This window comes from Diadema antillarum, unplaced genomic scaffold, assembly GCF_040938485.1.
Source record: "Diadema antillarum isolate AM-2024a unplaced genomic scaffold, OU_Dant_1.0 seq00000218_RagTag, whole genome shotgun sequence".
NCBI classification, from domain to species: Eukaryota; Metazoa; Echinodermata; class Echinoidea; order Diadematoida; family Diadematidae; genus Diadema; species Diadema antillarum.
In genome coordinates, this window is record NW_027271273.1 from 380,906 (window position 1) to 407,033 (window position 26,128).

At 40.4% G+C, this 26,128-nt stretch overlaps 1 protein-coding gene across 1 annotated transcript; it reads left to right on the forward strand.

Moving 5' to 3' along the window:
• Positions 1–550: 550 nt before the first annotated feature.
• Positions 551–25,775, forward strand: LOC139729136 (cytochrome P450 2J2-like). Its single transcript, XM_071640066.1, has 6 exons — positions 551–1,202; positions 19,067–19,346; positions 21,033–21,246; positions 22,287–22,433; positions 23,593–23,932; positions 24,817–25,775. Exons 1-6 carry the CDS (start codon positions 854–856, stop codon positions 24,996–24,998), a joined length of 1,512 nt encoding a protein of 503 aa, XP_071496167.1. The 5' UTR covers positions 551–853; the 3' UTR covers positions 24,999–25,775.
• The last annotated feature ends 353 nt before the right edge of the window (positions 25,776–26,128 follow it).

The window sequence follows — 26,128 nt, forward strand, 5'->3', positions numbered from 1 at the left end:
TTCCTTCTCTCTCTGTCCGTCTCTTTATCTCAAAATACCTATCTGTCTATTTCGTTTAAAAAGGCTCACTTGTTAAAAATATTAGTGGTGAGGGAAGAGGAGTGAAACAAAGAGAATCTCAAATAGGACATTTTGTAGATAATCTTGCTGGCATCTATATTTTTACGAGGATGAATCTAAATGAAAATGGTTTACACGCAGGACTACTGCAGAAAAATAAAATCCATCACTGATTACACTGATACTACTTCGGTATTTCTTGACGTTGTGCTATTACACGAAATTTCGCGATCTTCTGTAAGTGCCAATCATCAGGGGATGAGAATGTACGATCTTGAAAAAAAAAAAAAAATTAACCCCCTCTGCTTGAAAGAAACAAAAAAGTTGCAGCGGGCGGCGTGAGCAGCTCGCAGTTCGTTCGGCAAGCCAGTTTTGCCATATTTGGGTGAAGAGGGCGTGTTAATGTTAGGGTGCAGAACTTGCGAAGCGTGGCTAGCGAATCGCGGCTGCGTGTCAGCCACTTGCTTATGGTCCAGTGCAGCGGCGCACGCTTTGTCGGCCGAAACAGTGGGAAAACGAAGTACCAAATGGTACCCAGCGGGAAGTTGCAGTTAAATTTAGGAGCTGTTATAGTACTGTCTCGAGGGAGAAGGCATCGTGTCACATAACCTCACAGCTCTCATCAGCAGACGCCAGAATAATGGTGGTGGAGCAATTTGCCTGTTACTGTTGACATCTTTTTCGCAACTGCATTTTTCTTTTTGGGGTAGATTGATTAGAAGGTTTTCTCTTTTTCAACTTTTTACGCAAGATCTGTTGATTTTAGTTAGTGTTTACTAAGTGTGCAGCCATCATGTTGATGTTTGGGATGCAAAGTGTCCTTCTCTTCGCGATTACGACGCTACTGACCATGATGGTGGTGCGCTGGTACCGCCGGCGCTCCCGGCTGCCGGGCAAGCTGCCGCCCGGTCCGTGGGGCCTGCCGCTGGTGGGGAGTATTTTCAGCTTGGGCAAGCAGCCCCACATGACTCTGATGGACATGGCCAGGAAGTACGGGAATGTCTTTACGCTGAATCTGGCCGGGCAGCTCGTCGTCGTGCTCAATGGCTACGACACCGTGAGGGAAGCTCTGGTGAAGAAAGCTGGAGTGTTTGCGGGCAGACCTCATCTCGCCCTCACACAGGAACTCACGGAAGGACAAGGTACGTTGCACACAGACACACCATGGCCGTGGCGCCATGGATGTTTTAATCGAACTTCCATATCAGCTAGTTCCATCAGATAATTCCCAAGCAAGACCTAGTTAATCGTTCGACAATCCTTGTTAGAATATCAGTTAAAGTCCTTGTAAAATGATGACCATTGATCATTCAGTCGGATATTGAGTGTTTGTGTTTGTAAGTGTATATTGATGGATAGTGTATTCAGTCATGATGACCTGCGAAACTTTATTAAATTTTCACGAGACTCCACAGAATGTAGATCTAGTCGGCCTAGGAGAAAAGGGATATCTGGGATTAATGGTAATCCTGTCTGTGAGCTAATTCTAACTATTAACCTACATACTATTCAGAAAACGATATACCCTTCCCAGACATATCTGCCTTTATAATTATGTTCACACGAATTTGTCCTATAACATGTATTCATCAGTTACATCATATACAGCTACAATAATCTGTATCTCCATGGTAACATCCAGTAGTCTGAAGTGAAGCTGGCAGCTTGATGGACCACGTCCTGATCTCGCAGGGACAAGATGTTATAACATAATAATTCTTTTTGAGAGCAGATTATAGTGGATCCTGGCTATAATTAGCCAATACACACCACGATCATGACGATGTATTACAGAAGGCGAGTGCTTCTGGTATGGTCATGGTATACATGTTGTCATGAGGTCAGATTATTCTTTTTCCAGGTGTAATTTGAAAAAAAAAAGAAGAAGAAGTGAATAACACTCTGAGCATCTTGGTAAAGTTTAAAGAGCCCAATAGCGGATCATAAACTTTATCGTTGCTTCAAATGTATACATCGATCACGCGCTATGCTTGTATGGCCATCATTAAACTGCCGAACATTCATCCTTTATACCATTCATCTCAAAGCAGCGCCAAGGCCAAGGGAAGATAACACTCTCTTGACTTGGTGGTAGGTTACTGAAAGCATAATGTCATTCGTTAATTATGAAGTTCTGCCAACTTGATTCTGCAGGATTCTCTGTAAAAAGTCGATAGCTTCTCACAAAGAATGATATAAAATGCCTCTCTATCACTGCATTTTAGTATGCAACACATCCCCAGAGCTTTTTGGAAGTTCCTTTGCAATACATGAAATAGAAAATGTACGAAGGTAATATATTGTAATGATTCAGATACACCACTAAATCTCAGTGTCACATATTCACATAGCGAAAGAGCTTTTTACTTTGCTCTCTCCCCTTCTCCCTCCCTCCCGTCCTCCTCCCCCTCACTCTCTCTATCTTTTCCAGGTTTTGCGAACATGTTGCATTTAAAACTCACTATCAGATTCTAGATGACGTCTAATAAGTTTTGATGTCGGGAAAAAGAGCTGCGTATTTAATCTGACGTGTACAGGAACATCTCTAGGACCTCCGTGAATTAGAGTCAACGAATACATGTCTCGAACGTTCCCGCTCATGATGGTAGATCTGGGACCGGGTGGAATAAGGTCAGACGATACCACAAAACGATTCCTTCCACCAACGCAGTGATTCATATTTCCCGCCCTTTAACACTTCACCATTTCATGTACATAAAAAGAAACTCTCTTCCTGTGTGCGCTCCATTGCTGAAGTCGCTCATGTCCGAATGTTTGTAGGGAAAGAGAAAACAGAAAACAAAACGCGGGAAAAATATCAACGTCTTGCAAATTTCTGCGACGCTGTGGAATAGAATCGGATCGCAATCAATCGATCTATCTACGTAGGGGAAGTTCAATGACGCGCAACAAGAGAGCTAAGCAACTCTCGGTTAATCCATGGAGCTACATGGTTAATCCGACTTGTGACATGCAGTTTTTGCAGACACACACAACACGCACACACCAAAAACAAACAAACAAACCAACAACAACACACACAATATACCTACACCAACAGGTATATGTGCATGATTGACAGACAGTATACCTCGGTGTGATAATTATCCGCATGCTGTAAAATGCAATAAACAACCGCAAGATAATTGCAGTGTGAGTCATCGGTGCTTGCTATGCATGAGTCCCTTCGATGGTATTCTTCATCTCAACCTATGCGGACAATAATGTCATGTATTGACTTCGAGGCTATTTATTAAACCCTTCCGAAAGTAATGTTCCCTCGCAAAAAGAGTACATCCCCTTAAAGTTGAACGTTTCGTCATAAATGAGAACATCGCGTAAACATGCTTTTATGTTTTACATTTCTCTGCAGGACAAGAAAATGGATAGAATAGTGAAATAGATAGAATAGAGTGAAACATGTTTACGATCAATTTGATTGAATGACTCAGTCTTTGGAAATGTAGCACAGCAAATAGATCTAGGCGACAGGATTGTATGTTTTTTCTTCGTCTTTTTTGAGAAACAGCGACTCTATTATACACGTCTTACTGGCGCTCGAAGCTGTAATGCTTACTCAAGTGCAATCGCTTGCTTTATGAAGAATCTCACTGGCCACTGTGGTTGTTCAGTCCGATAGAATAGATACTCTTCATTCATAGACATCACGGCAAACGTGACAATGGTGTCAGTTCTGGATTCCGGTATTATATCACAAAGCTCTAATAACTGCGAAATATTCACCCGTGTGCTTGTATTACTGATAATAATCAAAGCCACTAAATCAGACATTTAATTTTGCCGGCCAGGTGTACGCGTTCAGTGTAAACACGTGTTTCGCTCTTTATACCCTTTTCTTGTTAGCATAGCCGAGCTCGATTCAATCTTCCGTAGATCGTCGGTCTGTTTTGTCAAAGCGAGGCAGGACTATTGGGTATAGTCCAGGTACTTAAATGGTGCTCAAATAGGCAAGCCGGTCTTAGATCTGGGTCAATATGTCGTATTGTGTTGCTCCGAGAACTTGACTTTACAGGCTGAGGCCTAGAATTTGCGCTCCCTGTAAGTGGCATGCGGCTATTTTGTTTACCCTTAGTTCTCTTCACATCAAGCCCAAGACTTTGATCTGTCGATGACAAAAGCACCAATGAACACTGCCGCAGACTATAGAATAGTAGAGAATATACCTATTGAAATTGACGCACAATCGAAGCGCAAAACAGGACCAAAGAGCGTTGTCTCGCAGTTCTTGTGGTATCCGTCGCTTCAGCCAGCCCCCTTTTACTTTGCATTCGAACTTGAGTGAATTATGAGCTCGACTTAATGGGTGCTTTGCAACAAGAAGAAAGCATGGTAAGCAACATTGAATTAAGCCGCGCTACTTACACAAAGCAGAACTTTGCGGTATAATTTATATACCTTCCTCAAATTACTGTCCATAATAGATATATCGACGACGGGTCATAGTAACACATGCAAGAACATGTATTTTCAGTGCAAAAGTACATCTCAGAGTTTTTGAAAAAGGATGAAAAACTAAACCTCTGTCGTTCGAGAACTCACATTGCACTCTTCCCTTTTGTATCGAAAATTGAGGTTGGATTTTTTTTTTCGAGGTCCGAATAAATTCACCGGAAATCTGTACTATTGCTTTTCCCTTTCCCTCCATGCATCATAAAGGGGTCTCCAGTTTTATCACTAGGAAGGGTCAGAAATACCTTTACCTTTACAATATATCAGCTTATAAAAGGAATCTAATTTTCAGGGCTGCAGATGCAACACACAAACTTTAATGCACACACGGGTGCGCATGCGCACACAGTTGAGTCTTACGTGAGACCAAACACTGTCATCTGATGGGGCAGTAAATGAATGTAAGTGAAAATGATCGATATAAGCTATATGATAAACGTGGAAACATCATGAATGACGAGTGGTTTAGAGTTTATAGATCAAATAATTGTACATTCGGGAAATCCCCTTCAAACATGAATAGGATGACCCTTGTGATTGCTTTCTCACTGAATCAATCGTGTGGTAAATATATCTACCGTGGGATATATATATATATATATATATATATATATATATATATATATATATATCTGTTGATTTCTTAGATACAATGGTGCCAATGACGGCGATTATCCTGAACGGAGAGACTATAGAACATGGTTAGGTAGCAGAAATCTTTCGTGATGTCTGTCGCTTTGATACTCATTTCAAAGTGATATTCATCAGGTTATATCGTGTAACTAAATAAGGTTTCAAAAAATAGGTTTCAAGTGAATCTTGAACTACGCCTCTGAAGTGGAGAGACAATATATATATTTTTTTTTCACTATTAAGATAGAACAAAATGATATGTATCTGCGCTCCCCCTCTCTCTCTATCTCGCTGTGAATATAGAATGCCACCTCATTTGGATAGAAATAGAAACTGTTGTGTTCATACAATGCATTCCATATCGAGTATTTTCTGCAGCAGACTGATTAAGTTCGTCTTTGTTGCTCGAAACTGACCAAACTTAATTTTCCCGATCCGGATTGTTGCATCAGTCGAGCCGCGTGATTGTTAAATTGTCTGGAACGATCGGGTCATGCATGTCATATGCACTGCTGACGATTTTGGGAAAATATTTCCACTTGCCGTCACGTGGGATGGCCCGGGATAATTGACTCAATTCAGCCATATGATTCGACACTTCAACGCGCCATTGCTGCCACACAATATCGACAAAACATTATAATATTTCCATAATCCTCACACCTTCTTCGCTCGCGTATTTCACGCGGCATTAGATACCGTCTATGCAGGAGTAGTCAAATGCACAATTCAAATATGACTCCACTGTTTGTTCTCTGAATGACAGAACACATTCTGTAAGAACCCGTATATATTTCAAATTGAAACTTTCCTGCCTGCGTGCTGTAATTACCATTGCAAAACGTTTTGCGAGCGTTAACGAGCGAAAAAAAAATGCCCTCATTTCATCAACGGTATTCATTATTTGCTGACACATGTCTTTCGGTTGTGTGAGCGAATGGAAGCAACAGTGAACTGCGTTTCATATGGACCAGCAAATCGTACAGAATTCAAAATATGAATGATTTTTTGTTTGTTTGTTTGTTTGTTTGTTTGTACCGTTTTGTGTATAATGTGCACTACGTTACAAGATTTCGATGAAGTTTGAATATCCTGTAACTCACTATCTTCATATTGAAAAACAAAATACCCGTTTTAGGATTTATCAGGCGGCAGTAAACATGTTTTTAGATTTTTATTTCACCAAAAAGGCCGATAACAAGATACCTATCCAAATGCCCATTACATGTCGATTATAGCGTAACTCTCTTCGCATAAGAGTACATCCATTTCATATGTTTAGCATCCCTATACTTGATCCGTCAAATTTTAGATTGCGATCAATCGCTGATCCCTGCAATGGACGTAAATATTATCTATAATCAATCTTTAACATCTCCTATGTAGTCTGGTACATTTGTCTTGTGCATCAGAAACCGTTGCGTTATCAAACGTATCTGCAAACTGTACGCCTGAATTGCAAGAAAAAATAAATGTGATTAAAGTTGACGATTACAACAACTCAGTTATACTGCAGAAAGCACCCACTTATGCACCCACACCCACTTGCAAAATATAACTATGGAGCCAGATATTGTACTTTAAATGGGATGATCCTGTGAACAGTGTTGGTGCAATGTTAATCGACTACCAAACGAAGGAAAATTGATAACTCATGTAGTACGATCAAAACGAGTGAGTACCCTGCGTGTTACGTAACTTAGATTCACTAATGACTTAATAGTTGTATCCTCTTCGAAATCCTGTTTCCCCTACCGCGTTACCGGGCGGCCAAACAAGATTGGTGGTTGAAGAACCCTTGCGTACGGAGAACCGTTACCATTGGTCCTCCCCACCCCACGAAAACAAAACAAAAATTTCAAAAGAAAAATATCCAAACACGAATGAAATAATCAGTGCAATCCGCCTGAAACAAATTTCTTACACTCACTTTAAAAAGAGAGAGTCACAGTAAAAAGAAAGAAAGTACGATATATATTGATTAACTTACGGGACAAAAAAAGAATTTTGTATGTAAATGTGATAACTCATTGAGCGATATAAAACCATTCCCTTTATGAGATAGCTGGGTGACCCCTAAAATTCACTTCTTTCGTTCATGTAACGCCTATGTTTGTCAAGTGGTCGAGGTACTGTATGCAACATCTCCTCGTGCCAAGTATGTGCTATTTCGGAAGCACAAGTTGCGTAACCAAGACACTAAACTCAACCCGTTCAATCTATAAAGGATCACCCGTTCCGTTTCTGCGTCATTCTCATTTTGATCTCGAGCTGTCCACTACTATAAGGCAATGCGTGCAGGCCAAAATTTGAAAATCTTAAAGTTTCCGAACCACTGAACCATCGATGCGTCCAGGTAGTTATCAGGTAAAGCGCGAACGTTCAACCCAGATAACAGGGGAAAAAGAGGGAAGTAGAGCCGTCGAAGCTGTGAATCGAGTCCAGCGGTGATATGATACAAATTCAATTGATAGGCACTTGGCCAAGAATTTGAAGAGTATGAAGAAGAGGAGATGATTTCAATGTTGGGCTGTCGACACAAAAGCTGACAATGTTTCTATCGGTGTTTTGCCTTCCCTCTACACAGCCTGAACGTAATTGCGTTCTATAATGTATGACATATATACTTAATGTGGCATGCGTCTACGTGCAACAACAGCACAGTCAGACGACGAATTCGGTTAATTATATCCGTCGTTTCGTCCAGATGCATTTTAATTTGTGGATACATTTCTGTTCTTTCTCTCCTTACAAGGAGTAACATAACTTTTCCCTACTGGAAAGAACACAGAGTACCACAGTGTGAAACACAGTGTGAACACATTGTGAACACAGTGTGAAATCTCTTCACACTGTTAAATCTGAGCATTTTAACATTGTGAACACATTGTGAATCATCAATTCACAGTGTGAAACAAAACATTACTATGTGAACTCTCGGTGAAAAACCACACCACAGTGTGAAATCATCTTCACACTGTTAAATTCGAGCGTTTTCACCAAGTCGACTATGTGACCACACTGTGAACACACTGTGAACACACTGTGATCTTTCCAGCAGGGACAGAAGATTGCGGTAATATCGGTGAAATGGACAATCATCTCCTTCTGAAATATACTATATTCCTCATTATGAAATCGTATCTGCATTTTGGGTCATTAAGCATTTTTCGGGGTTTTGTTTTCTTCGTAGGCGACACTCTAGAGCCGAATATGTGCGTAGATATGAAGTAACAGACCACTCAGTGTAATAAGCCAGCTCGTTAGCATAAAAGGTCACTTGTGCTAACAGGCATTTGATTTTTTTTTTAAATTCATCGAGATAGGTACCTGAGATATAATGATAATTCATGTTATCCTTATAAATGGTGCATGACAGCATATTCACCTGACAGCAATAAAGTGTTCATTAAAGTCTAGTTTTTAGCAATATTTACCGAAAAAAATGTTTGTTAGTAGGGGTCCTACATCCTATGCAAAACTCTGAAATTGATACTTCCCCAAGCGTTAAAATATACATTGACCGACCATTGTGGTCACCTTGTCATTCTTTGTTTTAACATGAATTCCATATAACTGTTAAGTGTGGGGAACTTATGCATTATGTCGTTTTCAAATCAATTGAAGTGCCTAACCATTGCAACTGAAATAATAAGACAGGTCATTTTGTGAAAACATGCGCATGAGCTAATAACTAACTGGCTTATTTGGACTCGTCACACACGACTTGATGGTATATGATGTTACGTAATGATATCTCATGACACATACAGTTGCGTGTAGTTTGAATCGTTAAGATGGATCAATTTAATCTATAGCGGACAATATTGAGACCAACGCCAACATAACTAACGTAGCACGTGCTCGAGGAAATTAGATTATAAGAGGGTTCTTTATTGTTTTTTCCTTCACGCGAATATTACCGCCCTTTGCAGCTTGATCCATACTCGGAGTGTAAAGAATCATTACGTTCGTTCCCATACAAGTACAGCGTACTGGGGATAGGGTTGACGACGAAAATGGATGTATCGCTCAGGATGTTGGCTCAGGTTTTGGCGGTTTGCTGCGGGACAGGCCCCCGCAGGGACGCAAGGAGGTGGTCCGGGTGAGTCAAGGTACGCCTTGTTGGTATCCTGGCTGATTCCGAAGTGCTGAGATGGTAAAGTTTGTATTCAGTCCCTCTGTGACAGGAGAGGACGTTACAAGGTCGGAAAAGTATGCTGGCTTGTGACGAATTTAGTAGCCATCAGTGTGCTAAATGGACTGGAATTGAATGCTATTGACATAAAATGTAATTGATTTCAGTCCAGAGTATTTTGACCTTCCACTATACTCTAAAAATGACCAAAGGTTTGCTGTACTTTGAAATGCAGGTACTTCTGGTCATTAGAGAGCCTCAGATATCGAGGCGTGTAAGATGTGCAGGTGTGTTCAAAGTCACGTGACACCGTCTGCTGACCATGTACCAGGGACCCCGCAGGTACCGCTTGACCGGTGAGGTCTCTCCAACCTCCCTGGCTTGACCGTATCTGTCTTGAAAGTTCGTGCTCTTCTCATCTCAAAGCTGTCCCTGCAGGTGCATTATCTAAGTGAGGCAGCTATACCAAAGAGAGGTAGTAGCTCTTTGGCTATACTTACCACATGTCATCTTTTAGACATTCGAATGGAAAGGTAGCATCCGTCAAAATTTTTGCAGAGGGGATCAAGATGTGAGAAAAGGCCAGTTCTCCAAAGAAGGCGACTCCTTATAATGTGAACAGAATGAATCGTGATAGTCATGATATTGTCAGAATGTATCAAATATGCTGTAGAACCCAAAGATGCCCCTTTCAGTCGAAATATGGACGTACACACCCACACACACCTACACACAGACCAAGTTATGTTTTGCCTTTTGGTTACCTCTGAACGTACGCACGGTCGCCGAAGACCAACCAAGACAATGGCAACCAGACACACGTTTTGCACAATTTCACGCACACTTTAAGGAGATACACAACGCTTATTAAGGCTTTAGAATGACACAAAAAGTAAATCAAACACAATGCTCGCATAATGTTCTCCATTCTAATTCTCGAGGTCAAGCACTTCTCTTTCACTCAACGTGACTTGACACTCTCATGTAAGGCAGTGGGATGGCCTACTGGTATCACAACCGCCTTGGCTCGAGAACCAGGGAGGTGGCCACCTCCCTGCTAGAGCTCTGCCGAAACAACGCGCCTTGAAGTTTCTACGGTTTATTTAGAAGAGTGCTGCTCATGTGGAGAAAGCACCTAAAAAAACGAGAGACAATTGTGAAACCAAAGACCAGGACTGATCTGATATCACACGCCGCTTGCCGCGATCTTTAATTTCAGGTGAGACCTTGATTTGTTTAGTCTGACTTCCAGGCGGTATATGGACAAATCTTTTTTAAACCCAATAAAGGAACTAAAGAGTTTGGAGGGGGAGGAGAAGGAGGAGGAGGAGGAGAAAAAGAAGAGGGAAGGCGTAAATACAAGGGGGAAATGAGAAGGTAAGGAGGACGTATAGGAAAATAGAGAGGAGGAGAGAGGAAGGAGCAGAAAAGGATGAAGGCCCCATCAAGCACGTGAATGCTTTAATCTGAAGCAATGGAAGTCATTGCATTTGTCCCTAAAGAATAGGTGAGACGAAAAATTTAGTGAGATTCAACCGACACTTCATGGCTTAATCGTCTCTCTCTCTCTCTCTTTCAATGTTTTTAACGCCATCTTATCTAGCCCTGCCTGATGATCTCCAGAAAATAGTGAAATCACTTGAAAGATTTAGTTTGTACGCCGATTTTGATTTGATTTGAATGACAGCAAAGAAAATAATCACAGAAGAGGATTTATGGAAATGGAGAAAAAAAGTATTCCGTAAATCTACTGCATTGTATGTAGATCCAAATTTGTTCAGGAGTAAAGACGTTGTGGCACAAATATTGACCATATTCAACCAATCGCCTTGCTTTGAGCTTACTTCTGTATCAAAACATGGTATTTTGCGTTTGTCAAATACTGTCTCTTTGTAATGCGTTTGTCAAATACTGTCTCTTTGTAATGGAAAAAAACAAATAGAAATGAAGACGAGCGATGAGACCATGACAGCTGCGCGGTGGTCGATGCCAAGCTGACAGCGATAACATTGCAATTAGACACGCGACGACAGAGCGCTGTAACAACGGACCGTCATCGGGAGTCTTCTTATATACCAACACAAATATCATATATCTGGTGCTGTAATGATGGAGGAAACAGTGGAATGGAGTTTTGGGAGGGAAGTATATGACATGGACCCATCAAGGGATGAGGTCGAGAGGACGAGGAGGAGGATGGAAGAGGAGGAGGATAGGGGAGAGAAGATCGCAGTGATTATTGTTTGTTGAGGAGGTTCGCCCTGCCGACGCCTTGTTCGTCAACTCTTACTCGAGCGCTCCGCATGCCCGCTGTGCCTTCTCCAGGGTGTTCGGATGAACGTGTAACAGCAAGATGGGGGGCATTGCCCCTATCTCCGAACCGCACAGTAGAAGGGAGAGAGAGAGAGAGAGAGAGAGGAAAAAAAACATAAGAGAGAAAGAAAGATGGAGAAGAAGGCGAGAGAGCGAAAGAAAAGAAGAAGGCTGTTAATAGTGCAATGATAAAGGCAACGTCAGGTTTGACTCTCTCTGTCAAGAGAATAGCCCTGATAAGACATAAGTGTCAACCAACATGTCACAACGATATATCAATCTGTCTATGTTAATCTCTTCATATCTTTCTATTCATCTCCCTCTACACACAAATAAATGTAATTATAACACACACATATATATAGATATATATATATATATATATATATATATATATATATATATATGTATTCAATTATGTATTCATAATCGCAAGAAGGTTTTTTTTTTAAATTTAACACAAGACTCATAAATTTATATACTTCATGAAATATCTTTAAAAAAAGAGGATGAAAGCAAAAAAAAAAAAAAGAAGAAGAAGAAGAATGTATACGTTACAGAGAGAAAGGGATCAAGAATCGAATGGCAGAGTATTTATAGAACCGCCGATTTCGGGGGTTTCCCCGTTCATGTTTACGTCCATTATGTTCATTGTATCAATTCTCGCCGTTCCATATACTTATCGACTGGGCGTCACGTCAAAAAGCATTTGGATTATTATCATTTCTTTTTTTTTTTTTTGCTTCTTTCCTATGCTTCCGTCAAAGTCAAACTAGTCATTGTTTGAGTAAGGAAAGCGACATTCCATACATTAAATCACATTCGTAAAAGTCATTTTCGATAACCTTTGTTTACTTCGCTTCGTACCTGACAATAGTTAAATTCTATGAGTCAACCTCGATGCATTCTACATTTTGCACTCATAGAATGTATAGAGGAAGGTCAAATTAGCAAGATATTTAGTAAAGAACAGTCCAATCAGCGAAAGCGTAGATATACTTGAACAATATAATACAAACTTTTCTCGTCTATTGCAAAAAGTAAAAAAAAAAAAAATAAACAACGCGTGATAATATGCCAATGTTATTCATAGAATTTTTAATAATACATGGCATAATTGGATTGCATTTCATTCAAAATCGCTACCATAATTCTGTCTAAACAGAATACAAATACAAATGTTTGCATTTGTATTTGCTTCATGACATTTCATCTTTTTGTACAAATCGGTTATGCTACTCGGCAATTATTTTGTATTGATTGGATATGGAAACGAAATGAAATGACTTTGCTGGAATTATATCAAGGATATCACATCTTCACTCCAGAAAAAAAAATATGCTGTTGCTTTCTGCAAATGGTATAGATCAAACTATTGACCGAACTAGCTGTGTAAAATGAATACATTCCTTAACTTAACAGTTACACGTAAAAAAAAACCAAAATCGCCAGTATCTTGAGGGAGTGAGGTACATCGCTACAATTTCAGTCCGTATATGCTTGATATCGTACTTTAACAATGAATGGTATGTTTTGACATGTTTTCGCCATGAGATCTAGGAGTAATCATGGAGGTTACAATCTGTCGATTTCTGTTAGAGGTCTCCGAGGATGTTTTGCGAATGAGAGGCTAATAACTCTGGAGGCCGGAACCCTCGTGTGACAAGGCCTGTCAAAATGTATGACCGAGAAGTTCCTGTGATGTCACTTCAATTTGACGATTGTTTAAGGTGTCTACCAGCCGACAGAACATTTTTTTTTTTTGTATCGAGTCACTCCTCGAAATCGAATGTTTCGTTGTGTTGAAAGTAGATGAGTCGTCATCAAATCAGTTAAATTCAAACCGTAATTTCATTTTCAATATCAAATTTCATTTTTCAACACAATTACAAAAAACAACAACAAAATGTAATACAAAGATATACAGGCATACATAAATTTGTTTTACAAAAAATCAATGCATTTGGAAAAGAGAGTATAGCGACGTCCGTTCAATGCGAAGATTGTGTGCTCAACCAACCAATGTACGGCCCTACAAACGTTTAAGGAAACGCATGGGTGAATTCTAGAGCATTCGATATTTGAAGAGTTTGTTCGCAAAAACCGATAAGTCCATATTTGCCAAATGGAGATAATTTGCGATTAAAGGTCAAGAAAAATAAAGAGAATAATAAGAAGATTTTTGCTTCTTTGACTTTAACTTCAAAAACGTACTTTTATATTTAGTGACCAATATATCATTTAAAAGGTATCATTTTGTACTTTATGACAGAGACCGTACTTCAAAATCTTCAAAAATGGACCTATCGGTTTTTGCGAACAAACTCTTCATTTATTTCCTACCATACTGTTATAATCACACACAGATAAATGTGTCGTCAAACATTTGAACCACCGTTACAACGTAGATAATCCATAAGTCAAGGGGATAGTTTATGCGCCCTCTTGACACGAATGTCTACCCTAGATCATTCCAACAAGAAGTTACAAAATCCATTGGATGAAATCCATTCTTGACTATTCCTACATTTTTTGCTCTTGCATTGGAGGCTTTAATTTTCACAGAATTTACCCGGATTTTGTCACGTATCTCGATTGATTGAATAACTCAGATGGGATTTATTTAGTAGTGCGACTAAGGTGTATCATGATATAGCGGGTGACCTCGGGTAAAGTGCAAGTATCCTTAGTCCCAACGCGCGCAAGAGTGTAAGTTCCTCGCAGTTTGATGCCGCAGTCGACCCATCTCACTGCATGGCCATGGAGACAAACAAGTCTTTTCTAAGCATCTAGCCCCCATTACGTGATTAGTTTGCCGGAACGAGCTGTTCACGGCCTGGAGATGCTAACATTGATATTCAATTCCCATTCTATGCAATCAATTTGCACGAATTTAGCCTTTGACGGATGATGAATCCGATTACCAAGACGCGGCGAAGACCAGACGTTCGGATCTGTAACCTGGTGCAGACGTCATAAGGGTTTTCTTAAATCCTTCGATGTACACCGATGGTGGACGCTTCATGTGCGAAGCAGTTCGCTGGCGAAGTGTGTAAGGTGCGCTTTGTTAACTGGGACCGTCGCGAATCACAGGCGCAAGCATTCTAACAGGATCCTTCATCCTAGGCAACCCGTCTGCTAAAATGATTTCTTGCCGCGCTCATGAGGGGCAAAACAGAATCATGGCTTGCCTATCTTCTTGTGACGGAAATGTAAATAGGTTAAACGACTTTCTAACGAGCTGATGTACTAATAATGGGAAAATAATGCGCATGTGTTTCTTAGATCTTACCAAATCTTCGCGGCTAGCAACTTACATTATGTTGGAATGCTTGCTGCCAGCGTCGAGATGTAGAATCCAGAAGTGATGATCATAATATAAGGTTTACATGCTTCTCATTTATTCATGAACAGTTCTCTGCAGGATGATAGAGCCATCAATTTATGAAAATGTACATTTCTGTGCATAACAAGATCCTCACACATTATGTAAATATAATTCCTCTCACAATCTGCAACGCGAAATAGATCGCTATAGATCGCTAGTAGATTTGTTTGTTTGCGATTTTTTTTTCAAAAGCAGACTTATTAAAGGACTAAGGATCTGCATGTCTTGTTCTCTAAGGGTTTTCAGTGACAGATTACATTTATTATGATGGAACTCTCTAAGTTCGATTTTTGCCACGAACGGTACAAATGGAGAGCCTAGCATGTCACTGAGTGGATGCGACAGGCCGATGCGTATCTCAATGAGGCAGATTGCAAGGACACGGGCAGATTTTGGCGGTAACAAAGTTTGTCGCAGCTCCTTCGCGCGCCCTTTTCTCGCTGTTTTCGGTCAATTGGTGTAATCCTGCGGCATCCTGTGTCCAATGGCCCGCTCGCTTCTTACCCTGTGCTTCGTAATCGATCTTGATGGTGGGTTTATTCTGACTCGGGGATGGAAACACTTTCTCTATTTTTTGTAGTTTAAGGAGAAAAGCGCTAATTCATCATCCTCCTTAGCTAACTGGCTATCCTGGCGGGGCTTACAGGGAACGACAGACGTAATCTAGGTTCATTAAACCGTTGGTTAGAGAAAAGTATGCTTCTTGCTGACTTACAACATTGACTGACGGGCTTTCCGACTCAGCGATATGATCCGCAAGTGTTGACAGACGTTCGCGAATAAGGTGATCGGTGATACCAATCTAAATATAACGTTTGTTAACCAGATCGGGGTATTTTAAACACATCTTGTGCAGGTCTCGGGATATTGAACATTGGTGAAGAATGGAATAACCACGTCTGCAGCACAGGCAACTTAGTAGGTATACGAGCGTTGGGTAGCAAGCCCTCCTACATTTCATGAATTGCGTGTTACATCTATAGATTTTCTTTCAGCGGTGCCGCTAGAAAGTAGTATCGGTTGACATGGTTTAGTATTGTTGTGATCAGCAGGGAAATGAAGTCCAGTACGAGTAACAACATTAATGGCAGTAGAAAAGTGGCAATGGTGATCGAATTAATTGTAGCTGTAACTGTAGGAACCAGTGAAGCAGCAACCGCCGCAGAATGCAATATGATGGGCCTAATAGCCGAAGAGCTAGGACAGCATGTGGTATATGGCTACGACTTATAAATTTCATGAATACTTCTATAGCAGACTTTCCAGTAACGCTCCATCTTAATGGTGAAATCATTCCCGAAGTAATGTTAAGTAAAGCGAAAAAAAATAATATTTCGACATCATCTATGAATAACTAACCCTACGTAGAAGATGAACAAGCAAAGACAAATGTTAGGTAATGGTAAGACCTAAGCGTCGATTTGCAGTGCTGTAATATCCAGCTCTCAAGCATAATGGTATAAAGCGTGAGAAAATAATAATCATAAGATGCTTTATTTAAAATTTTCAGACATGTTGTCTGTGACACGAATCTGACCTGCTCTTTTGCATTAATACTTCGTCTGGGTGGTTTGTCTCACCACCGCCATCCCTGTTAACCATAGTCATAAAACTCATCAAGAGAGGGTTACCAGCCATTTTTGCCAATCGACGAGTATCGATCGTCTGCCGATGTGTGGGCCAGCGCAATGCAGTTTGAGCACTGGCGGGGCCGGGAGATCGATATCACTATTGATTGCGATCGATGAGGTCACAATGGGTTGATGATTGCTACAACGCTTAGCTTGTTTTCGTTCACCCGTCTTGTTTATATTTTCCTCCTATCACTCTTACCTCTTGTCGGTACTATGAATACCTTATTCAATCTAGGACCTTGTGCAGTGGCCATTACGAGACGTGTCTTAAATAGCGCGGTAAATCCATTAAAAAAAAAGAGAGAGAGAATTAAGGTAAGAAAAGAATGAAAGCTGGAAAACATCGACACAGCACTTAATTATTTTCTCAAAGGTCCGTCACTACACTGTAGAGAGTAAACATGCTTTTAAAGTGCTGCCACATGCTCAGACATTTTAGCCTATCTATGTACCATGTCCTGACTACGTGTAGATAATCAAGTTGACATTATATCCCATCGCAAGCTATAAGATGACTTCACTGCAACAGGCGACACTCGTCTATTGTAGTAGTAGTCTTGAATAGAGTTATTGAGCTAATGGAAGGGTTAATTAATGCATTTCTTTAAACCGTTCAACACTTTCTACCACCAAGTAGGCCTATACATATTCACACGTACACACATACACACACGTACACACACACACACACACACACACACCCACACACACACACACATATATATACATATATATATAATCATTATTATTATTATGCATTATGTGTGTGTTTGTATAATATTATATACATGTATATATATATACATTTATATATATACATATATATATATACATATATACATATATATATATATATATATATGTATATATTATATATATTATATATATATATATACATATATATATATATACTGTATGTATGTATGTGTTTCTTAGCCAGCAAGGACAAGGGAAAAAGAAAAATAAATATCTCTGTGTGCATAAGTTTAGGTTTATAGCGAATTTTTTTAAAGCGTGTGGATGTGCGTATTTTTGGGTCACTTGAAAATGACTGTATGACCGGAGTGTCACTTTGGCAATTAAGCGTGGAAATATGACTACTCCAAGTCTGTATCAATTTTCTCTCCATGTTTCTCTCTCTCTCTCTCTCAGAGATCGTAAATGATTTCCGCATGTTTACTCACAGACTGTAAGATTTTTTTTTTAATCGTGATATTAGCTTCTTTTGCCGTGCTAGTTCCGCCGGACTGCTGAGAGGCGATTCGTGATGCCCGCGAATTCCGTTGTATTCCAGATGTGTTTGTGTACGTGATTGCTGAATTCTCCGGAATATACCGTGACAACGGTTGGGGCGCATGCACGCAAGATGCACTGTTCAGCAACTTGAACCTGTTTTGGTCTTAAAAGTGGGTTGCAAACCGGAACCGCTACTTCCCCTGTCTCGTCCGAATTATAAAAATACATCGCCCAACCTGACTGGCTGTCTGTGGTTGGTCACTCCATAGTCGACGGAAGCAGTTGTTGTTTTCTTGTTGTTATTGTTTCGCTGTTTACTCAGCCGTCAGTACTTGCCTTAAAGTGGACACGTCTCTCTTAACGGCATGCAGGATCAATGTTGTTTACCAAATTTCAATGTAAACATATTTAAAAAAAAGATAAAGATGAGATTTACGGAATCAGACACGTTACATCACAATCTGGCACACTGTCTTTTAACGCTGAGTTTAGGTTATTGGAAGCGAAGGCTGTCCGCCTGGTGATTTTCAAGAACATAACTGGACTTTTTTGTTTAAAAACGATCTCCTTTCTGCTGCCTGGTAGAGCGAATCCACAAAGTGATATAATATAGATGCTAAAATGTAATTGTTTATTGGTTAAAATGGCCAGATCGGTTGCAAGGTTCGTAGAGGACTGTTGTACATTACAGATCTGTGAGCGTATAACTTTTTGGAAAAGATGGATAGCATTTTTTAACCGTTCATTGAGACATTCTTACGTTTTTGTGTATGAGTCGTTGTTACTGTTGGCAATGTTTGTGTATGATAACTATATACGTGCATATGCATAATACTTACAAAGAAAGAAAGATAGATAAATATGTATTCACAGACATGGCCTTGCTTTTCATTGAAGACAGGACTCTTCAACAGACTCATGCTATATCAATATATACAATAATACTGTTGAATTAGATTTAAATAGATTTGATTTCCCATCAACAAAACGCAACATAACCATGAGCAACGTAGCGAAATAATGACTTTCACGTTATAATCCTCAACACTATAGCATTTGATAATACATACTTGTCAATCTGAGAGCAAGCACAGAGACAAGGGAATTATACTTCCTGTAGTCTGCGACTCCGTGCCCTCTCACCCACATAAATGTATCCTTGTATAAATCGTCTTCGTATCCCATCTTGTTCAGGAATTGTCGTGGCGGATAGTGGGCCCGTTTGGCGGGAACAGCGGCGATTCACCCTGACGTCACTGCGCAATTTCGGCTTCGGTCGGCAGAACTTCGAAGGCGACATCCTGGAGGAAATAAGGCACATGCTTGACGCCTTCAGGGAGAAAGACCACTCGTCCTTCAACGCCGACCACATCGTCGAGATCGCCGTCTCCAACGTCGTCTGCAACTTCAACTTCGGTCGGCGATTCGATTACCAGGACCCCAAGTTTCAGCTCCTAGTAGACAGCATTTACAGGTGAGGGGGAAAATAAATAATGAGAGTTCTTTGTTTAGTAGACCACATCTGCGGAGAAAGACTGACCTTATGAGCGTCGTTTGTTTTGGAGACAGCGCTCAAAGGCGAGAGCGATATGATTTCATGTCTTCGGTAGACGGAATTTACGTTTGACAGCGACTGAGGGTCGTGCATTTAGTAGACAAAATTGTCAGAATCATGTGTCGGGTAGACAACATTAAATTTGCAGGCGAAATCGACAGGGTTGTCTTTTTCTGAGGCACCGTGTACAGGAGAGAGCAATATTGAGGGTGCCGCTTTAAGTAGGCGAAATTCACGGGTAAAGAACGATTGCATTTAGTTAACAGTATATATACGAATTAACAAATGGAATATAGGCCTATAGAATTTCGGAATCATGAGATTTATGTTCTGGTAGACAATATTCTCGCATGTCGAGACGGACCGAACTCAAGATGAATTACACAGTTTTTATAATGGAGCTTCGAATCTGCATAACTTGGGTGTAGTATTGCTCTCTTTTCTGCTTTACATTACTCTGTATTTCAACAAATTATAATCATCATCGATGAAAAGCGATGTATATATGCTGTAGGCCACCCTACGTGTTTGTTCGTTTTATTTATTCGTTGATTGGATGGTTGGTTGTTGTTTCTTGTTGTTACAAGAAAGCATTGATTCCCGCTATCCTCGCGTATTTAATTTCAAGATGTGCTATATATTCTTTTTCCTATCTCCTTGGTTATTACGACATAATCATTACGCTTTGTACCGGATGAGTAGGTTTTATGTTTCAATAAAATTCTGCCGGGGAATTATTCCCGCGCCTTCCTGTCCTTCAAATGCCCCATTACAAAAGTGGGCTGGTACCAGGAATAACTGTTGGGAGGTATAAGGAGAATGATCCCACTTTCGACTCTCTCACTGACACAAGCAAGGAATCAGCATATAATCAGGGTGCAGCAGACGAATTTTATTTTGGACCCTTACACCTCGCGCCTTTTAGTTTCTATTAATCACTGAAACAGATTAATTAATATGCTGCGTTATTATGAGAGTAGGAACTGGGCTGTGGTGTAATCCGTATCATGGTTACGTTCCGCCTCATGATTCAACTGCACGGTTTTGCCCATACAATTACAACATAAACAGACAAGTATTTGCAAGCTACAATTTGTCCATATAGAAGGACAATGATTTGACAAAGCGAGGAAATGCAAAACTATAAAACACCGTTGCGTCACACACGGATAGCAGGTCTTCCATTCAGTGTTAGTCATGCGTCAAGGACGACATTGTTTGTTCTAATCTATTTTTGCTATTTACGGATGATTTTGTGTACGAATTTTATGACCTGTTTTTCTTCCACTTATAGTATCCTTCCTCTTCATTCCTTCGAAGTACTAAAACAAACAATCATAAATGGGCATACGGTCGTGATATTCGTCATGCTTGGCTTCATTTTGAATGTTATTCTATGTAATTTGTGGTCACATTATTCTTCCATCTATATGAATAACACGAGGGTTGTTTTTCATAACTTAACGCTATCAATAGATCGACTCACTATCAGAAAATGGATTTGACTCTGCCATGATCATTATAATTCTGTTTATTATCATTATTATTGTTAATATCATAATTATCATCTATTTCATCTTCTCTCAAACATCGATCGAACACCAGGTTTGCAGAGATTGGCACGAACGCGGCGGCCATCAATTTCTTCCCCTTTCTGAAACACTTCCCCATCCCGGAGATCCGCGAGGTGTTCGAAATCGACAAGGTGGTGCGCAGCTTTCTGCAGCGCATGATTGCTGAGCACAAGGAGACGCTGGACGAGGCCAACCAGCGGGACTTCATCGACACCTACCTGGTGGAGATTCGGCGAAGGCAGGAGGTACTCTATTGTTAGAGTCTCGTCATCTAAACACAATAGTACTCAGGCTGTGGTTTGGCCTCAGTTGGTATATAGCGCGTCTGCCTCCAGATCCAAAGGACCCGGGTTCGATTCCCGAGTCTTAACGAGCAGTGTTGTGTGTAAACATACTGTCCCCTCTAGTAAGAGGCAAAACACTCCTTCCCTCGGATAGTACATGAAATGGAAGTCCCTTGTGTAACAGAGTCCACAACTCATGCACGTAAACACGTAAAATATCCCTATTCATTCATTCATCGCAAAGAGCAGGGTGCATAACCCGGTGAAGTGGTCCCGCCTCACGTCCAACTGGACCCCATGGAAGACCAGCTACTAAAGCTGAATATGGTCTATCCAGCCATCTTCTCAGATGAAAAATTAAACAGACAAGAAGTAACAAAACAATCAAAATAAAGCAAAAATCAGATGAAACATGCATGCAAATCAAACAAGAAATCAGACAGACAGCAAACAATCTAGATCCCATGACCTATCGCGACAACTTTGTTTAGCTCCTCTGAATACTATGCCTGCGCACATGTACCACCATAGGGCCGACAATCGTTATCTTGTGTTATCGACTTTCATAGCCAGATGCAGCCATAGTCTTGGATGGCCCCGAAGGTCGGAGTGTTTTCATATTGCATTCATTCCATTCAAGTGAATGTCACCTCGCTATATATATTGAGTCCTATCTTCTGATATCGGTGGCTAGATCGGCAATTGGACGTGCTGACAAACCGACTGATTGATTTACAGCGCCCGTAAACTGAATTTATGAAGGTGAACTTTGATATCAAATACGCACGCTTCATAATATCATTAAAAGGAGGAAATGAGGTTTAGATGGTTTATGTATTCGTGTCTTGACCGGTCTGATAAACCACGTTAGCCATGATGAAGAATCAATCTAAGGAGTCAGACTATAATGTTTATATGTTGTGGAAATGTGTAAGTACAATAAAAGATGCAGATATGATGAAATATAATGTATATTCTTTTGTGTTTATGTGTGTATATAGGCCTTAAAACGTGGAGAGCGCATCAGTGAGGCGGACGAGTCATTCACCGAGTCGTATCTGTTCCATATCCTGAACGATCTCATATTCGCTGGCACGGAGACGATGAGTTCGACGATCCGCTGGGCCATTCTCTACATGATCGTGCAGGTAAGATGTGACATCGAAGATCGCTAGACCTTAAACCCATAATCGTAACAGATAGATAGATAGATAGATAGATAGATAGATAGATAGATAGATAGATAGATAGATAGATAGACAGAGTATAGGTAGGTAGCTGATTTCGTCACAACTGCCCAGGCGCGCGTACGTACAGTCGTAACCTAAGCATTCATCTATTTGTCTGTGACGAACACTTTCCCTGTCTCGCTCCCTCTTGCTAATCATTGTCTAATTAATTTTAATATTTAGCCCAGGTATTGTTCTATCATCAGACTCCGGCATAGGCCTTTTATCATTAATCGTGCCCTCGAGATGTTTCTTGTTGATTCTGTGCCTACACAAAGGATTGAATAGTTGTCATTAAGGTCCCGATAAACGTTCGTGTGTGTTTATCGATGAGTGTTCATTAGTTGTTGTTGGTTTTTTGTATGTGTGTTCATTAGCCAAGCCTAACATGCTTTCCACCATGCAGCAGAATACAAATATTTCCTCCCCATGATATCAACTCCGTCTACGTCTATCATCAGTTTGTCGTCTCGTGTATATTTTGGAGCAATAGGAAACTTTATTTTTTGACTCATTGCCTGAGGGAACCATGGCCGAGTCTAGCACCAAGTCTCTGGAGATTGTTAGGATTTCATAAGGAATAGGTAAACATCATTCACGTCAAATCTTGTCAAACTCAGTATGAACGAAATGAAACAGCCATGCACATAGCAACTTTCGTCACCGAAGAGGTACGCGAGCCAACGTAATAGCGTGACTCTCACCTGTTTTGTTTTTGTTTTGATTTTTCTTTTTGCTGTCACGTTGAAAAAGCAATCGAATTTGCTCTGTTGCAAATAATTGCACAACGTGAATTTGAATAAAGGAATTACTTTTTATCACAAGTCGTATCAGAACGCAAGCTCATAGACACACACACGTCATGAAAATTGTTGTAGTTTGGCAACTTGGATGTTTAAGCAGGTCTCGTGTCTCCTCCTCTTTAACCTGGTATCTGGTACGAATTTTTATCTTCGGCGTTACATGTACCTTTTATCACAGATTTTCTCCTCATATCCTCCCTTATATCTCGAGTTAGATCTACGCATGTCATGTTCTAATCGTTTGCGTTTCTTCTTGTCCACTTGTAAATTGGCAGCCGGACATCCAGTCCCGGGTCCAAGCCGAGCTCGACTCCGTGGTGGCGTCGGGCAACCTGCCAAGTTGGCGAGATCGAAAGAACCTGCCCTACACCGAGGCGACGTTGATGGAGATCCAGCGGATGGCCAACATCACCGCCCTGACTTTCCCGCACAAGACCACGGAAGACACCGAGCTCTCGGGTTACAGCATCCCCAAAGACACCCACGTGTTCGTCAACCTGTACTCTGTCCACGTGGATCCCACGCATTGGGCGGAGCCGGAAAAATTCCGACCGGAGAGGTTCCTGGTCGACGGCAAAGTTGTGCACAGACCGGCTCTCATGCCATTCTCGGCAGGTATGCTCGCTTCCTCTTATGACGTAGTAACTACGTCAAAGTAAATCGGTTCGTAATTATCTGACTTAGCGTGTCTGATTTAAAGAATCGTTGCAGCCACCTTAGTACGTTTCGAATTTGAGGAACAGGACTAGGGCAGGATTCCGTGGAAATCTTGGTTTTTCTCACCTCGGAATGGACAGCATGTGCTACTGTCGGCCGCCGATTCTTGATCTGTCCATTTCGCTGTTTCTCTTTGTATCAATCCTCTCTGTACTTCAATAATCCAGTTTCTCCCATTAATCAGTTGGCTGTATGACATCACTGGGTCTTTTGAATGCTATCGTGCTATATTTTCGTCGCTCCCTTACTTCCATTCACTCACTATTTGGTCAATTTTTCCATTTCTATTTATTGTTCATATTTCTCAAAATAGAATACTCTTATGTAAACAATGTTATAAGTACGAGTATAAAATTATGTTAACAAGGAAGGGAAAGACAGATGATAACAATTAAGAAGTGAAAGCACGAGAAACGTGATGGAACCGACCTGACAGCGTAATTGAAAAGCTGTATAGGATCAACAATTTAGAGATAATTACGGAATACTAAGAACGGAAACGTTGTTAACACAAAGTGAACACGGTATTGTCATATGAATGAGAAGAAAGGGATTCTATACCGAAAGTAGCAAAAAAAGTACAACAATCATAATCGCTGACATGTATTTGGCAATTTTTCTTGCGTCTTTTTCATCCTCCAGTCACCTATCTTCTTTCTATCACTATTTTGTATGTGAATATATCATAATCTTATTTACATTACCTATCACCACGTACATCACAGCAGGCGATTCCTGTCTCATAATGATTTGTTTTCGTGTGTGTTCTGTTTTCCTTAAAGGCCGTCGAGCCTGTCCCGGTGAGACTCTGGCACGCATGGAACTCTTCCTGTTTTTCGCTGCTCTGCTCCGATTCTTCACACTCGTGCCCGCCCCGGAGAACCCTAATCCGAGCATCGACAAGAATTACGGGATCAGCCTCAACCCCAAATCGTACAAGATTTGCGCTATCCCCCGCCAGTAAGGCCTAAGACTCTTTTTTAAAATAGACACTGAAAAAGGATGTTTTATGGATGGAAGCAGCTTCACACTGGAGCAATGTTGAACTCCCAGACGAAATAATCCGTCCAAAGAGAGGAAGATGGAGAAAAAACCCCACAGAAAACATAAATTGTGAAAAGACAATGCTTGGTGATGATGAAAAGTGAATAGACTGGGCACAGATTTGGTGCATATTCCTGTATGAGATGCCAGCGTTTTAGTGACACTGTGAGAAGAGCCTACTTCATGATATGGGGTGACATTTGACTGTTTGGAGCGGTGCGGCCATCATTGGACTTCAGCCTCCGATAGCGTGTCGTGTAAATAGCGATTAGTTTCGTGACATGTGGACAAATTTACTATGCAGTTTTCTAGATGGTTATACGCAGCTGATAAAAAGTAATCGAGGATTTATATCAATACACATCGACGTTCATGTTTGCATTGTGTGAGGAATAATTTATTGATGATGTTATATACCACGCACAAGTTTTGATTTCATATTCGGTGTCATGGAATGTGCTCAAACTGGTTATCCTGTCGTAAACTATTCAAAGAGAAACTACCCAATGAACAGCACCGCATTAGCTCTTAAATGGTGTAACTGTATGAATCTATTCTTAACAGTTCTTGATCTAATTGCGTTTTGAACATCATCCTCTACACTGATGTTCATTGTTACAAAGTTGAACTTTGTACAATAACATACCTAATCAAGCCACTGCCTTTCAGACAAAAAAAAAAAACCAAACCAAACAAACAAACACAAAAACAATAGCGGAACAACGAACGTTAAAGACGGGACAACCTAGGATTTTGTTATTATGGTTGAATACTTGTTTTTTGTAAATTATATAGTATTATGATCGACTATTTAATTTCCTTGTTTCACACTACGTAATGTTGCACCTTCATTCACTCTTTCTGTTTCTTGTATCTTTACAGATATTATATATGATATTTATACACGATAATTTTATGGATGTTATTTGATATTTTTGTACTGTGTGTATCATGTCTGTGAATAGAGATGCACTACCTTCTCCACCTCGTAGACGTAATGATTATGAAATTCGAGAGCAATATTATTGAGACGTATAGCGTAACCTTTGC